The 14,987-nt window shown below is 48.4% G+C and overlaps 6 protein-coding genes across 6 annotated transcripts; 4 read left to right on the top strand and 2 right to left on the bottom strand.

Annotated features, from left to right (window-relative positions):
- Positions 1–223: 223 nt before the first annotated feature.
- Positions 224–4,303, bottom strand: LACBIDRAFT_245367 (uncharacterized protein; the record flags this gene model as incomplete). The annotated part of the gene is made up of 20 exons (XM_001876254.1): positions 224–324; positions 374–523; positions 572–1,218; positions 1,272–1,346; positions 1,458–1,506; positions 1,554–1,674; positions 1,723–1,840; positions 1,891–1,983; positions 2,039–2,241; positions 2,294–2,454; positions 2,514–2,637; positions 2,688–2,786; positions 2,840–2,956; positions 3,010–3,111; positions 3,164–3,581; positions 3,631–3,749; positions 3,806–3,923; positions 3,979–4,054; positions 4,119–4,190; positions 4,243–4,303. Coding segments are annotated over 20 exons (3,024 nt in total), but the record flags the coding sequence as incomplete, so codon positions are not given.
- A 506-nt stretch (positions 4,304–4,809) lies between these two features.
- On the top strand, positions 4,810–5,367 carry LACBIDRAFT_309174 (uncharacterized protein). The gene is made up of 3 exons (XM_001875834.1): positions 4,810–5,039; positions 5,091–5,236; positions 5,298–5,367. Exons 1-2 carry the CDS (start codon positions 4,857–4,859, stop codon positions 5,223–5,225), a joined length of 318 nt encoding a protein of 105 aa, XP_001875869.1. The 5' UTR covers positions 4,810–4,856; the 3' UTR covers positions 5,226–5,236; positions 5,298–5,367.
- A 272-nt stretch (positions 5,368–5,639) lies between these two features.
- LACBIDRAFT_309175 (uncharacterized protein) lies at positions 5,640–6,461 on the top strand (the record flags this gene model as incomplete). The annotated part of the gene is made up of 3 exons (XM_001875835.1): positions 5,640–5,661; positions 5,720–5,818; positions 5,881–6,461. 3 exons carry the CDS (start codon positions 5,640–5,642, stop codon positions 6,459–6,461), a joined length of 702 nt encoding a protein of 233 aa, XP_001875870.1.
- A 154-nt stretch (positions 6,462–6,615) lies between these two features.
- On the top strand, positions 6,616–8,545 carry LACBIDRAFT_322971 (uncharacterized protein; the record flags this gene model as incomplete). The annotated part of the gene is made up of 5 exons (XM_001875836.1): positions 6,616–6,803; positions 7,003–7,431; positions 7,479–7,761; positions 7,797–8,230; positions 8,512–8,545. The coding sequence occupies 5 exons, from the start codon at positions 6,616–6,618 to the stop codon at positions 8,543–8,545; spliced, it is 1,368 nt and encodes a 455-aa protein (XP_001875871.1).
- A 1,610-nt stretch (positions 8,546–10,155) lies between these two features.
- On the top strand, positions 10,156–11,132 carry LACBIDRAFT_292584 (uncharacterized protein). The gene is made up of 3 exons (XM_001875837.1): positions 10,156–10,394; positions 10,442–10,904; positions 10,958–11,132. The coding sequence occupies exons 1-3, from the start codon at positions 10,158–10,160 to the stop codon at positions 11,071–11,073; spliced, it is 816 nt and encodes a 271-aa protein (XP_001875872.1). The 5' UTR covers positions 10,156–10,157; the 3' UTR covers positions 11,074–11,132.
- An 822-nt stretch (positions 11,133–11,954) lies between these two features.
- LACBIDRAFT_309180 (uncharacterized protein) lies at positions 11,955–14,843 on the bottom strand (the record flags this gene model as incomplete). Its single annotated transcript, XM_001876255.1, has 10 exons — positions 11,955–11,982; positions 12,038–12,352; positions 12,408–12,698; positions 12,751–13,044; positions 13,098–14,232; positions 14,279–14,341; positions 14,399–14,469; positions 14,531–14,675; positions 14,739–14,773; positions 14,827–14,843. The coding sequence occupies 10 exons, from the start codon at positions 14,841–14,843 to the stop codon at positions 11,955–11,957; spliced, it is 2,394 nt and encodes a 797-aa protein (XP_001876290.1).
- Positions 14,844–14,987: the final 144 nt, after the last annotated feature.

Below are 14,987 nucleotides of genomic sequence, written 5' to 3' on the forward strand. Positions count from 1 at the left end.
GTCCTAAGTTTGGCAGCTGAGAGTTTGCGCAGCTGGTTGGTTGCCCTTGCTTCGTTGTAAATGACTTCGACCGTTGTGGAGAAGGAGCTCGTCATATTTGTGACTGGTGTCGTGAACAAGGAGTGAAGCAAGGTCTAGATACAACAAATTTGACTAGCGACTATGATACAAAAACAATCGTGTCGACCTGGCATAAGTTTGCCACCAAATTAGTCCCCAAGTTCTACGTAGTCGTGTCCATGTGCACCGTCGTCTCGGGAGGAATCTTACCCTTTAATTGCCTTTCCAACAAGAACGTGTCGATGCGTTGTTTGAGTTCCGGCACTGTTCAAGGATCAGTATAAATTCTTTGACCGGGTCTGAAATAACCGACCTGAAACAACATCCTCGATTGACAGTGGTGCTCTGTTGAAAGGATCTTTGGAATCTGATAATAAATGTGACTTGATCGTAGCACGGTCAAGGATGGTCTTGGACGAGGGTAGCAGTACAGGATCCCTCATGACAGTGAACATAAGTGGGTCTGGCAGATGTTTTAGCAACTTGAGTGCGGATTTGTTGGGAGACGCACCTAGGAACTCATCTGGGACATCCCCTAGGTCTTCCTCTGCCTCTATTGTTGCCTTCGCCTCCTCGACCTTGGCAACAAAGATTCGCAAGCTTTCAAGTTCAGTCTCCGTTTTCAGCCCCTTTCTGATAGCGATACCCTCAGCTCGATCAAACAACTCCTTGGTGTAACTTCGACCATCACCAGCTACAGCCTGGATGAATTCTTTCTGGTCACTCAAGTTCAAGAATACTTGTATGATATCCGTCAACAAGGCTTTAGGGTCGAATTTAAGCTTTTCCGGTTCACGGACTTTCAGTTCTTGACACCGAGGTCCAGCGAGGGCTTGTAGGTTGTAGTCCAACATCGCTGCAAGACGATCGACGATTTCCGGCATCATAAACGGTCCCTTAGTTTCCGCCGTAAACACTTTGAGCAGCTCGACGGTAGATCTTCCAAGTGTTGTATATCCTGAAGCATGGCGTTCCAGTGACCGCAAAGTGCTTTCACGTTCCCGCCTGTACTCAACGGGCTTGGCATCCCAAGTTTCCTTGTCATCCATTTCAACTTGAATGTTGTGGATTTGGGTAAGCTCGCTCAAAGATTCGTCCATGAGGTACGTCACGTCGTTGATCATAAGATTCACAAAGCGAACGAACTTGTCGACATTTCTAACCGTACGATCAGATGAATGACTTCACAACACATAATCAATATAACGCACAAAGCCTCGAGGTTTAGTGCCTGTCTGTGGGTAGGGTTGTTCCATACCACTTTCAGGATGTAAGAGATGTTCCGTCTACGTCACAATTAGTAAGGAAATATGATGCTGCAACATCAGTAGATACCTCGCATCTAGTTAACGTAATCCTTCCTGTGAGCTGTATACCGCGCAAAATGCCAGGATCACGCACTGAATTTGTCATAAAACTGAGAGCTTGCGCCAGTTTGTTCCACCTCTGTTCAGGTAAGGCCTCCCACCACGTCAAACAACACTGCAACTTACCAATGTAGAAATGCATCAGCGCGGGCATGAGATACTTGAGTGCCATCGGATGAGTGTTCAGGAGATTTCCAAGGATGCCGTTCCTTTCGCGTCCATAACCCCAGATGCTCATGAAAAGAACCTTTCAATGATATGAGAATGAGTATACACGAAGTGAATGTGATCTTACATCGTTGATTTTGGATTTGAGGAACGGATTCTTGATGTACCAAGTCGAAGTGAGGAATGTCAGGACAAAGGTCAATAGCTCAATCTTCCCTGACAGTTCAAATTTGTCTGGGGATGACCTTGACAGTGGGTTCAGGCGCTGAACATGAAAGGACCATTGATCACTCACTGCACAGCGAAGTAAAGATAATCGACGATGTCCTCCACGATGTATTCTGGGAGCACTCTGAAAGACATAGGTACTTCCTTGGGAAGAGGTAGCCTGCGAATCAAATGTCAGCCAAAGATACTTTGAGGGGTGAGAGTTAAACATGTACTCGACAGTTGGATTAGGATGTGCCTTCTTCGGATCTGCTTGCCTTATTAACCAAGTTGACAAGAAATTCGTGAATCCGATCGATCGAAAAACGAGTTCAGGATCAAGCAAGCCGGCCTCAAATGAGAGTTGCTGCATCTTAATTTTCGCCTGCTCGTTCTTTACGTGTTTGATCGCTGCCTCCGTGCGAGCTTGCATGGGAGTCTGAGCAAAGTCAGAAGCAGAACCCGAAAAGTCAAAGTAGACGAATGCGCACACCCATCCACGATCCATCGCTGTTCAACATCTCGAGATGCCTTTGAATGTCCTCAACGTGCTTTGCCAGCCCATTGTATGTTTGAATGGTTTTTAGATAGCCATAGTGACTCATGGCGATTGAAATAAAGAAGATGTTGGAGATGAAGTTCGGAGGTGGGGCTGTAGTCCAATGAACTGGTTAGACATTTGTTAAAGAGACGCTGGACGTGTTCACAGACCATCGGGTTTTCTGTTCTCTTCAGACCATTGGTTTGCTTCTTCGCTTGTCGCTTTAATTCTTGTCTCTTCCTTCAAATCAATACGCGATGACTGTGCATAGAACAGGGGGTCGATGCGGTCCATCTACGACTACGGTCAGAAGAAGTTGAGATTTTTTGAAAGAGAGAACCAACTTTGGTATAGTTTGCATCCATGAATGGCTCTGCAAAACGATACAGGATGCTTTGTATATTCACCATGAAGCTATCAGACGAGACGGTATTTGGATCGACCTTGAAGGTAAGAAATGAGCTGGGCGATTATAACGTTGAGCAAAGAATCCCACCTGCATTCCTGCACGCTTCACATTCAGTGCAATCACGCGTGCAAAGTACTGGAGAACGGCTTCCCGTGACTCTGCCGACGCTCTCACCAACGTGTTAAAGACTTGGAATAAGGAAGACTATCAAAAAAAAAAGTCAAGATGTGTACTCGGTCATTCGATAACAAACAAACCTGCAAGCTTTTGAGTGTTCCCCTCAAACTTGCAAAGGATGATTCGATATCGTCTCTGGTTCGTTTCTCGGGATCAGAAAAGTATGCCTGTCCAATTCCTGGCTAAAAAAGTTTTAGTCATCTCAGTGGCTAAGCAATCTAACGGAAAACCCACCCATTCAGCAGAAAAGACGCCCAGCCTGCACAATGGCCCGAGCAACGAGACACGTTCAAAAACAGGAGCCGTTGCAATGGGATTCCACTCAGGCATTCTTGTGACCATAACAGCAATGGTTTTGATTGACACTAAGACCTCTAATCCGCTTACAACTCCTCGCCAGATCGCGTCGCCTCCACCGAGACCTTCCGGCCTGAAGAGTGATTCGTGGAAAAGCAACTCGCGAACGACAGGACCGAGAATACCGTCGATCTCATTATCGGGTTCGAAACGGCGCGCGACGTCCTGCAGGAATTGCTCAACATCGGAAGGGGATAGAGAATTCGGATTAGACGTAGGGCTGGAAAGGAGGGGGGCTGAGAGAGCTGAGAGGGAAAGAAGTGGTTGAACAAGCTCCGGTGGACCGAGGGGTCGTCTGTGATTGTCAAAATTGATCCAAATTCTGGGAAGTTTTTTTTACTCACCCTGATGGTTGGGGAAACATATCTGGCTCCTGCAGGGAGAACCCCGCGTAGCTGATAAGAAGTTCACGGATTTTCTCCAGGCGATCAAGTCCCTTCTGCGTGTCCACTGGGGGGTAATTCTAGCGCAATGGCTGTTATACTCCAACGGTCACTTTTATAAGCTGCTTGTGCACACCTTCTTCAGGAACGCGGACCTCGTCGCGTTCAAACGCTTCCAACACCCGACAAGAAATTCGAAGATAGTTTGCTGAGCGGGGAGGGAGGCCAGTACGGGAAGAAAGTCCAAATCGTCTCTGTTGTATGGATGAGTATCGCGCTCTTTATGCAGATGGTCAAAGGCGTATTCACGTCATAGTTTGGGGATCAATCTCTAATCGAGAAATCAAAAGCTGGTCCAAGATATCTACGGAAAGCCGCGAAGGCGCTAAATCGCGTTCGAATTGTGTCAGCAAGAGGACAGGGACAAGGACAAGCAAACATATACGTACCAGTTCCCTCTGAAGCCATGTCATCCGCGAGTTGCTTCAACCAGACAGTTTCAAAGCCACTCTTCTCAGCAACTTCTTTCTAAAGAAGAATATGTCAGGCCCATTGATTAGAATAAAAGAATACCACGCACCCTGAGTGTCACCTTCAGGACACTAGTAATAACATCATGCTCCCAAGTTTCAAGGTCCAATTTGGCGACCGTAGGCGCCTTCTTTCTTATTGAAATTGGAGCAGAAACTGGTTCTTGAAAGAGGTGTGACACGGCTGGAGGACGGGGCGAAGGCTTGAGCGGTCTCGGAGCTGGAGAGGGTGGAGGTGGAGTGGCCACCGATGGAGTAGAAGGAGACGGAGATGGCGCAGGCGATGGACCTGAAGATGTGGAAGCGCCGTTCGTAGCGGCTTGCAATCTCGCGAGTCTCTTCAATCGGATCTACAAAGACGAGTACGATGATTATTTAAATGAAGAAATAGACGCGAGGTTGAAGAAAACGCACCCGTTCAGCATCTTCCTGCGGTGTCGGTGTATTGTCAGCCATTTGAACACGTCCTGCGACTGAGGGATCAGAAATGTGGGGGTTCGTGAAGGCAGAAGAAATGTATGATAGCCTTGTGTATAGTGGGTGTATCGTATAGTGGGTGTATCCGAGTTGTGACTATGTACTTATACTTGATCTTGGCTTGATCACTCTGGTTCGACCACTTTTGGCCATAACCTCCTTGCAACCTCCTTGCACGACATGTTCTTCATTCAACTGGCACGGACAGTCCAATCATGTTCAAGGTCACAACCCTCTGCAACAGCTTTCCTGCCGCGGTTCTTCTCGGTCTCATCCGTTGCTGAAGCTGGTTACAAAATGAAATCGCATTCCGGCGCGAAAAAACGCTGGCGGTCGCTCGCTTCAGGTAGCGATTTTAAACGTGTACGTTGTTGCACAGACTCTCCGAACTTTCAGTTCTATAATGTCTATTAGGGGAAAGCATGTCATTCACATTTGAATGCGTCCAAAAATGCTGCAAGAAAAAATAGACTAAGCACCACAGCCTACTCAACCAGTGCACAATCACACAAGCTGAAGAAACTTCTGCTGCCTTATGGTTCGAATTAGACGCAGTAACGGTAATGCACTATCCGTCGATAGGTTGCTTCCGACGACGTTCTGATTATCCACGTTCTATAGTCGCTGCCATGCATACATCATTGTCAGTGTAGGTACATATTGTACAAGCGAGGATGATCATCTCAGTCCATTCGCAGTGCAGCTTACTTAGGAGGTCATTCAATTCACTCGAGCACGGGAAACCTACGTATACTGTCTCTTCCCGCTGTGGCGGCGGGCCCATATCATATTCTCGGCTGTCTGTTTGCAAAATAGTTGGCCAAGCTGCCTTTTTGGGAAACGCAAATTTTGAGGCGGTTGTTCCGCCAAAAGCTTTCCTTTTGTTTCTCCCTCGATACACAACTTTTTTTGTATAAATTTTAATATATTCCGAATCGTTTTGACGAGCCCGAGAGGCCTAGTATGAAACAAGAGATGTATGTAAGTATGTGTGATGGTCTTCGATTACAATCATAAACCTTTCACCGACTCATCTGACTTAGGCTTTGCAAGCTCAAAGCATCCAGCTATCGATTCCATGTCGCTGCCCCAGGCATCTTCACCAGCACCACCATGGTCTAGGAGGGCGCGTGAAGCCCGAGGTAAGTAACTAGTATTATTGTTGACTTGCGTCATGGCAATTTACATATTCGGATTGTAAAAGAGGTTGCCGCCGCCGCTAATTCCAGTACCGCTACTGCCGCGAATCCCAGTACTATCCCTTCCACAATTTCCCAACCCGTCGCGCAGCGCCAAATCTGTCTCGGGTACAATTGCTACGAAAATAGTAAACGAGCTCATTGGTACTTATATATTCCATCCACGACGGATTCGAACATTGGCAAGGTCATTCAGGTCACCGGAAACGTATGGGATGGGTTTGGTTTCCAAATCAAGACCAACTTCAATATTCGAGATACATATGACCATTACATACACCTGGGATATGTTCTGCCGGACCTGATCGTGGACGACTACACCCCGGACGCTTACCGTGCAGCCGACATTCGATCGCACCCCATTGACGCGATCGAGCAGGTTGCGTTCGACCTCGGACTCCCTGTCCAAAACCCCGAGGCTACTTTACCACCTCATGATGATCCCGTGTGGAACCTCCCAAACAGAGACTTTGAGCGTTGCCAAGAGTGGATCGGGAAGCTAGTTGGAGTTCTGGTGGAGAAACGCCGATACCTTGACCCAGCTGCCCTCAGTGCCCTTGACAACGCCACAAGTTTCGGTGTCTAGCAAGTTTACAACAGAGTGCGTGAGTGTTACGATTATTGTACCTATCCTTCCACGTGCGCGTGTCCCATTTACTTTCAACAAGTAAATACTTCTACGTATGTCCCATTTACTTCTACAATGACCTACTTCTACAATGACCGTGCTCTCCAACGACATGTTACCTGCGGACGACTGTGAATTCTTTCCCAATTGGCCTGGACCCGAAGATCTCCCTAGCCCCGATGCGGTTAGGGAGCATCAGGACGTCTTATCCCGTCGTCGCAATGTCGTCGTTCGCTTCCTCCATTTGAAGCTCATCGTCAAATATGGGAGATGCGTCAGACCGGCAGAAGGACAGGCATTGTGAGCCATTAATCAATTTACTGATGTGGCAGCTCCTACGGTTTATGGGTGGTTTCAAGACGGGGATGAGATGTTTCTCTATATGAGTCTTGTGGAAGGAGTCCCGCTGGCACATAGGTGGTCAGAGCTTTCGACGGCAGAAAAGGTGGATATTGCCGAACAACTGCGGAAAATGTTGGCCTCTATGTCCAAGTTGCAGTTGCTGCGAGATGAAATTTATATCGGTATGGGACCCGTTACTTACTGATGATACTTCACATCCTGATCAGAAGTTCCAAGGCTCGCAGCATGGTCCATGCCTCGATGTGTTATTTGAGATGTATAGCCACCCTCATCGCGGGCCTTTTCCTTCGTCGAAGGAGTTCCACGACTTCTTTGTCACCTTGGGTACTTATACTCCCAAATACACGCGTAACGGCTTGCCCGATTCCTCTCCGATCACGTTCACGCATAATGATCTACACTTCGACAACATCCTTATTTTTCCCAAAGGTTCCCGAGTCATGGCTATCATTGACTGGGAACTGTCAGGGTTCTACCCCTCATATTGGGAATGGGCGATTTCGACCTGGATAGAAGAAGCTCGAGGAAGCGACTCAAGACGCTTCATAAATACCATTTTGAAGCCGTACGATCATGTTTATAGCTATTGGGGTGAATTTTTGCGTTCTTTAGGGGTTTAGTGTCCTTCTACAGCAATGGAATATGGTCCATTTCAATAATATCAACCCCAGTTGCATTTTTCGACGATAGCCAGTGCTATTCGACCAACGCGACTGGTAGGAGTACCGTCTGCCTTTTTGACACGCGACTCCTGGAGAACAACAACAATAACAACCACCACCACCGTGTCCTGGGCCACCGAACTTCGAGCCCTGCCAGTGGCGTGATACATTATGCTCAGTACCGCCTACTATTGGCGAGGCTAGCTACCCAAATCTATCTCTATCGCCCGCATGTACACCATATCCGCATACATCTACCCCTATGCAGACTCTACCATTCAGGCCTAGACCACCGATCACCTCAGCCCACATCAGCGCCTGCAAGCGCGACTTTAGGAAGCAGCGATTCCTCCGCATTCATCTCAAATATCTACCGACCACTTCCAATCCCCGTTGTGCCCGATTCCGACTCTGGCAGAAGGAGGCTCGCATGCGTAGACGCCAGCTCAAGCTTATCCATTCAATGATGCAGCACATCAGCCATGCCGTTAGGGAATCGGAGTGTTCACTCGCTCTGTTCTCTGAGGCGGCTTGGCACCACAACGTTTCCGTGAGATCAGCCGAATCTGGAGAGGTTTTCCAACGCCCGCTCAAACGCCCACGCTCTCCATCTCCAACCGCCACTCTCCACACTGCTCCCTTACGTCAATACAGCATCCATGATCGACACCTCATCGCCCGTGCACTGAAATCCCAGCCTAGGTTTCTCTGTACTGTACCGAACTGTATGGTGGCAACGGCAGACGGAGCGTTACGCGCCCCGAAGGATTTTTTTCGGCAACCGACCGGGTGTTACGCGTTACTTTGGTCCGATAGGCAACCCCCCCGGAGATTTAGGAAGACGATGTTACAGAAGTAGATGGTCGGCTGGGCATACAATGATCCTGGCAATGCCGGGGTATTCTACCAGATTTTACCTATATTTTAGTATCTGTAGCCCCGCAGGGACAGAAAAATGGACTTTTTTTTGGTCATTTTCATAGCAACACGGCCAGCGTTACGCGTTACTTTACCTGAAATAAGCAACAAAATCAGGCCAGCGTTATGCGTTACGTTGCCACCATACAGTTCGGTACAGTAGAATACATCACACGCCCGGTCGTCATAAGCCTCTTTAAACCCATCGCGTAATCAACGGATCACCCTTGCGCAGCCTATCGAGTAGTTACTTACTTAGATGATTTTTTGTTGTAGATAGGTGGTGAAATTGTAACAATTGTAACATAGAGAGGGACATAGGTAATTTGATATATAGATCCGTTCGTTATATCCATCCACCCAACAAAGATAGTCCAATCCAACAAATACAGTCTCTAAAATCAGATCTAGTGCTACATCACAACGCAATCCTTCTTATCCTCCGCATGGTTTGCCTCTTCTGTGGCGAGAATGAGTTTCTCATCCTCGGTCAACAACTGCGAATCTAGTTAAGCCATGCAACTTGATAGTATGGCAAGAGGACACATACCCCTTTCTTTGCACGAGCTTGCATCGCCTTGCGTTTACTCTCTCTCTCCGCCTTCGCTCGTCTATAAATACAGGTATGGGTGAATAATTCAAGCCGGAGTGCATATGGGTCGAGGAATTATTGAAGTCCAGGGCATAGATTTCGACGCGTCGACATTAGGCGTAGGATTAGTGGTGGAATCATTGGTAGTGTCGTCAAGTTCATTGATGGGCATGGATGGAGCGGAAGTAGAGAGACTAGTGCTTCATGAGTCGATACTAAAATGGTAGGGAATAGATACCTACCGGTCAGTCTTGTTGAAGGGAAGTGCCAAGCCAGAATTCGTAGCTGCAGCACTGGTATTAATGGAGGCCACGGATTTCTTGACAGCGTCAGCAGCAGCAGAACCCGTGGCTGATGCCTTTGAGTTCAAAGTTTTAGCAGCAGCACTGAAATTTGGTGTGGGTCTCGAGGGGGTTTGCTTGGCCTGTGGTATGGAGTTTGCGCAGTTGTGGTCAGCGGGAAAACGATGGGCTGGGCAGAATTGTTCTCGGCATTTCTATCAAGTTCATGAGTAATCATTTCGAACAAATTCTATTAGGACTCACAACACATCGAATGGGTGAGAAAAGAACTTTTTTGCATGTTCCTCTGGCACACCTAGGTGTTGCTTTCGACTTTTGCTGTTTCCCGCTCATCACAGAGCATTCTTGACTAAAATGGAGCTCCATGCGGACGTTTGGGTCTTGTCCAGGGCGAACAGCGACCGGGATATTGCACACAGGGCCTGCAGATGATTAGCATAGAATAATAGAGTCCTGCGGAATGAAATACAATTTGGAGCCACTCTGTTATGCTTTGCCTCATCGTACTTTGGACATTGGTGAGCCTCGACTTTGAAGTGCTCCTGGCAAAAGGCCAGTTCACAATGCTGGCACTTGAATGGCAGGAAATCGACGAGAAGACACGACTGGTGTGAACATTGCTTTCCAATTTCAAGGAGTTGAGAGTCAGGCTCAGTGAGGGTGGAAGAGGACATCTGGTATGTGGAAGAGGTGTGAAGATGACGCACGCTAGCCGCGCAAGCATGATAAATTAGTGTTTGGTTCTGTTTCAAACGGAGGTGGTTGCAAAATCACATTCACCAGTTGACTTGGTCGCAGCACTTGACTTGAAGCAACGATGACCGTCGTGCAAGCCGGAAGCAAGGAAGATGAGAGCGCCTTTCTTTCTTCCGTTGAAGGAGAAATATCTTTTTTTCGCTCTATCATGCGCGCCCGGCCTGTCGGCATCCATCGATACTTTCACGTTCTTACAATTCAAAGTTCCATTTTCAAAGATACTGGCAGAACAATACACATAGACTCTATCTGGAAGAAACTGAGAACATGTTACGACCTTGACGCTCTCGACGCTATTGTGAGTATCAGTTCGTTTCTTCACTCGGGATCTTATCATTGCTATAGGACTTGGAAGCTGAAGGATACTACACCCCCCACTCCAACAACTCCACGCCCATTTCCATTCGCTCTCCATCTCCCTCCGAAAATCTCTCCAGACATCCTTTTTTCAAAGAAGAGTTCTCACTGCCATACGATGAATCCTTCGAAACCCTAATATCACAACGCCGGATGCGCGCCACTGTCTCTGCCCCATCTTCCCCCATTCCGCCGCCAGAATCACCTCTTCTTTCAGTCTCAACTCTCAAACGCCGTAACAGCACCAGCCGAAAACGCGGGAAGAGTAAAAGCAAACTCAGCCTCGCGGGTCTCGTTGGTGGTGATAGTGACAGCAGTGCGCTGACGCAGGAGAGTGGCGATGAAGGGCCAGTCACAATGGGGACGCCGAGGGAAAGCGTGTTGACTGGGACGGATGCAGGCACTGATTATGCGGAAGATTTTGATGTTGATATGCGAGAGCCTTCACCAGGTGCGTCGCTGTTGGCCTCTTTTCTGCTCTGATCATGACATGGATATTTACAGCGCGTTCTGCATCTCCGAAACCTACGCGTGGGCGTCCTCCGAAAAACAGCAAGAGAGGCCGTGGAGGTGCCACGCGAGGGTCGTCTATGCGGGCTGTGAAGAAACGCAAACGATGAAGCCGCAGACAGACATGTTCGGTTGGTAGTACAATCTAATATACCCCTTTTTGCATGGTAGTCATTCGCGTTGGAAGTTTTATGGATGGACGGTGTTTAAGGTATTCCTCTCTTATTCACTTTATGGCAGAAGTACTTGGGGTCAGATATATACGGGCCGCACTCGTCGGCACGAAAATTCATCGGCAAACTTTTCGCAGCCATCTCATAAAAGTAACTGTGGCGGAGAGAGTGAAGTGATGTCCATTGCACGAAAACGCCAACAGCACCCTCCTTTGGACACGTCCGCTTGTCCGACTTTTCAGCTTCCCAGATCGAAGTGAGGGCGTTTCTCGCTTCACAAACGGCCGCACAGGACAGACACTGCTCTACACATATACTGCGCGATCTGGGCCATGCGCCACTTTGCCGAGTTCCACAGTAAGGTCGTCGTGGATGTAGGGCTTGCGAACTGAAGATTGAACGCTCCGGAGTTCTATGTAAAAGTGTGGAGGTTGGGTATAAAGCTTCAGCTTCAGCGCTGATCAGCTTCAGGAGCCGACTGCCAACATTATTCTCGTAATTGACTCGTGAAATTTCTCTTCTTACCACGTCGCGCCTAGTAAGCAATTGACATGCAAACTTGATCATGATGTGCTGTATGGCACTCTTGGAGAAACAACTCCACAAATACCGAGGAGTCTGCTTCATGCAGTTATCCCGTGTATCACACTCTTCTAAGCCTCGAAGGTTACGCACAAATCACTTCAATACCATTGAATATGCACCATTCCGATATGGATCAATACCGACTTGAGAGATGAGATCAGTATTTCAGAAGACATACATCCACTAAGTAGACCAAAACCGAACGTGTACAAAACCAAAAACAAACATATCTCTCACTCTTGCCCGAAACCTTCCGTCTCTCTGGAGCACCAGTTAGCACAATGTTGCTTGGGTCCAAAGAAAAGGGGGGACTTACTCAATCGCAAATAGAAGTTTCGTTTCCAAACTCTCATAATCCTGGTATGGAGGAAGGTCCAATCGGTTGAAGCACGTATGACTCCTCGGCAGACCCATAGGATCCCCGGACTTTTCGATAGTGAACCGTCGGGGTCCATCGCTCCCTTGTAAATCCTTGAAACCGTTCACGGGAACACGGGATGTACCCGTTGTGAATTGCAATAAGCGAGACTTTCTCTCGGCTGGCCATGACCGGATGCATTGCCAGAACCACTCAATGACCTGGTCAGTTTTTTCGTATCCGCGATAATCAGTAAACTTCGTCCAGTCATCCCTTTCAAAGCAACATAGGTCAACGGATGATGCTAGGAGGGAAGTCTACTGCTCACATATCAATTTCGGACATGCCACCAATCAAAAGTTCGAGCTCTCGCTCATCGAAAACATTGATCAAATCCCTTGGAACGAGCTCCAGCAGGCCCTCCATGAAGGCATCAAATTGCTCCTTAACACGTTTCGATATTCGATATGCCACGACCGAGTCAACGTATTCCTTTTTATTCTCCTCCGTCACGGGAACCTCTTCGCCTCCTGGCTTCAGTTCGATTGTGACAAGCTCTCCAAATCGTTCTTCTGCAGTGGTAAAGGTTTCATCAAGAACGTCTGTAATGTCATTTTCCCTGCACAGAAAGGTCAGCTATCTAACAACTGAGCGGGGAGGAAGGGACCTACAGCATCCAAACCAGCGATCGGTGAAGATCAGAGTCGACGGATTCAAGATCCGCCAGCGCCATATGTTTACCAAGAATCATCTTGTAGAAGCTGGGCACGAAATAGGCGTCAAGGAACCTTCGGTGGAAGATAGCCAAGCCTAGGCATCGGCCAATGAACTTGAAATAACTTAAATGGTCTGGATTGATGCCTGAGGCTGGATTGATTTGAAGGGTGTAGTTATCGTGGGTGGAATATTCAAACAATCCGTAACTTGGGTTGAAGATTTCATGTGAGAGCAAGAAGAACCATTCTCTTTAAGGAAAATTTAGCGCGCAACCAGAGAATCAATCAATTAGACGACTCACCTTGACACCCCCCCATAATCCAAACCATCCTCGCCATCAAAGTTAACCATCAATCTTCGCTTCAAATCTTCCCCAGTGAATCCCATCACAGACGCATAGCTGTCCTCCAATACCCGAGAACGTCTGACTTTGACCTCACACTTGCCTGGTAATATCCGCATTTTGGGTTGACTCCTGAAATAAACAACCTTCCTTCTGTAATCACGCTTATACTGTGGTGCGTTATCGTCGACGTTTGTTGGTAGTCTTGGATCATCCCATGATGTCGTTCGAGTGTTATGGTCAACGAAGTACACTCGCCCAGTTGACGTCAATCTCATTTCCCATCCTGACGGGAGAGGTCCTAAATTGTGATTTGCTGCAGGTCTGGGAACGGCAACGGCGGCTTGCTGATTCGTTACTCGAGGGTCGGTCCATGTTGTTGTGCGGGTATGGTGGTCAACAAAGTAAGGGCGCCCTTGAGGTGTTCGGCGTTCTTCCCAACCCAAAGGCAGGGGGACGTCAGCGTATGACCCCGGTGGAGAAGTCGGGGTGGCTGCTACTGATGCAGCAGTAGGCGTCGCTGCGACAGCACTGGGAACCCGGACTGGTGTCTGTGACGGTGGTGCGGCCTGGGGTGGAGGTCGGGTCGGTGGTTGTCCTGACGCGAGGGGACGATGCCACGAGGTTGATCGGTTATTATGGTCAACGTAATATGTTCGGTTTTGGGCATCAGTCCGTCGCTCCCAACCAGGAGGCAATGGGTTGCCGGCGTCGTCATCAGTCAAACGGTTGGCAACAGCACCCGACGAAGAGACTGGACGAGGCGGATCTGGCCTATTTGGCATACCCGAGGGTTGATTTAATGCAGCGTGACTAGGGGATGGGCGCAGGGACGGCGTGGGATGTACGGGTTGAATTGGTCGATGGTCTTCGTCGGCGTGGGCTTGGGGATTGGAATTTGGCACTCTGATTGAGTGGTTCACCATCGGTGGCTGACCTTGGTGGATGTGATCTTGGGGGGGCGGCTGATACGATACACGATCCGGGTGAACCAAGGAGGGTTGAGACTGGGGTGGGGAGGAAAAGCTAAATGATATTTTGCCATAGACAGGTAGATTGTTGCTGGACATCGTCAGGTCCCTGGTGATAGGACCTACGGAGAGATTTAGTAAACTCAAGCTCTGACACTGCCCACTGACCTTGCTGGCTCGCTGCGTAGGATAAAGCCTCCGCAGCTGGGATATTGATAACACCAAGAAACCCTTCAGGAAACACGGAATGAGACTGTAATAAATCCCGCTAGGTGTGTCCAAGCGCACCTTGGTCACGTTTCCTGAATTTCCTGTGGTCGAAGATTTGGATAGCGATCATTGAAGATTGCCTCACAGTGCTAGGATTTTTTTTCAATAGATGAACTCGGAATCATGGGCGCGGTCGACTGGAATGCTCACACATCAAAATGTTCATTCCACACTGGCGCCAGCGACTTTTTGGCGATGGCGGTGGTGCTTGTTTGCTCTCCATCGACGGTGAGAACGGCAAAGGGATCCGGCAAACTTAACAGTTCACGCTTGGCGAGACCATTGGCGCTGTACACTTTAGCAGTGAAAAAGGTCGGTTTGAGTCATCCAGAAGTTGGCAAAGATGTAGAAGGCTCACGTTTAACTCTGATAGACCGCTCAGGATCATTCAATCTGAAGGTGATGATTTAGAGTGGGTCGAGTGGAACTGAGGAGACCAAACTAACCTACTGGAACTCGCCATTGATACAGGCGGCGTGGATGGTGTGGTTGTAGGTGAAGAGCGCTCAAGGGTTGGGTGACTAATGCGGGCTATGGACGTTTGGGTAGAATCCACATGCAACACCACCGATACAAAATCCCCGTGTTACAGCCACGTGATCTATTG

This window comes from Laccaria bicolor, genomic scaffold (genome assembly GCF_000143565.1).
Source record: "Laccaria bicolor S238N-H82 LACBIscaffold_3 genomic scaffold, whole genome shotgun sequence".
NCBI classification, from domain to species: domain Eukaryota; kingdom Fungi; phylum Basidiomycota; class Agaricomycetes; order Agaricales; family Hydnangiaceae; genus Laccaria; species Laccaria bicolor.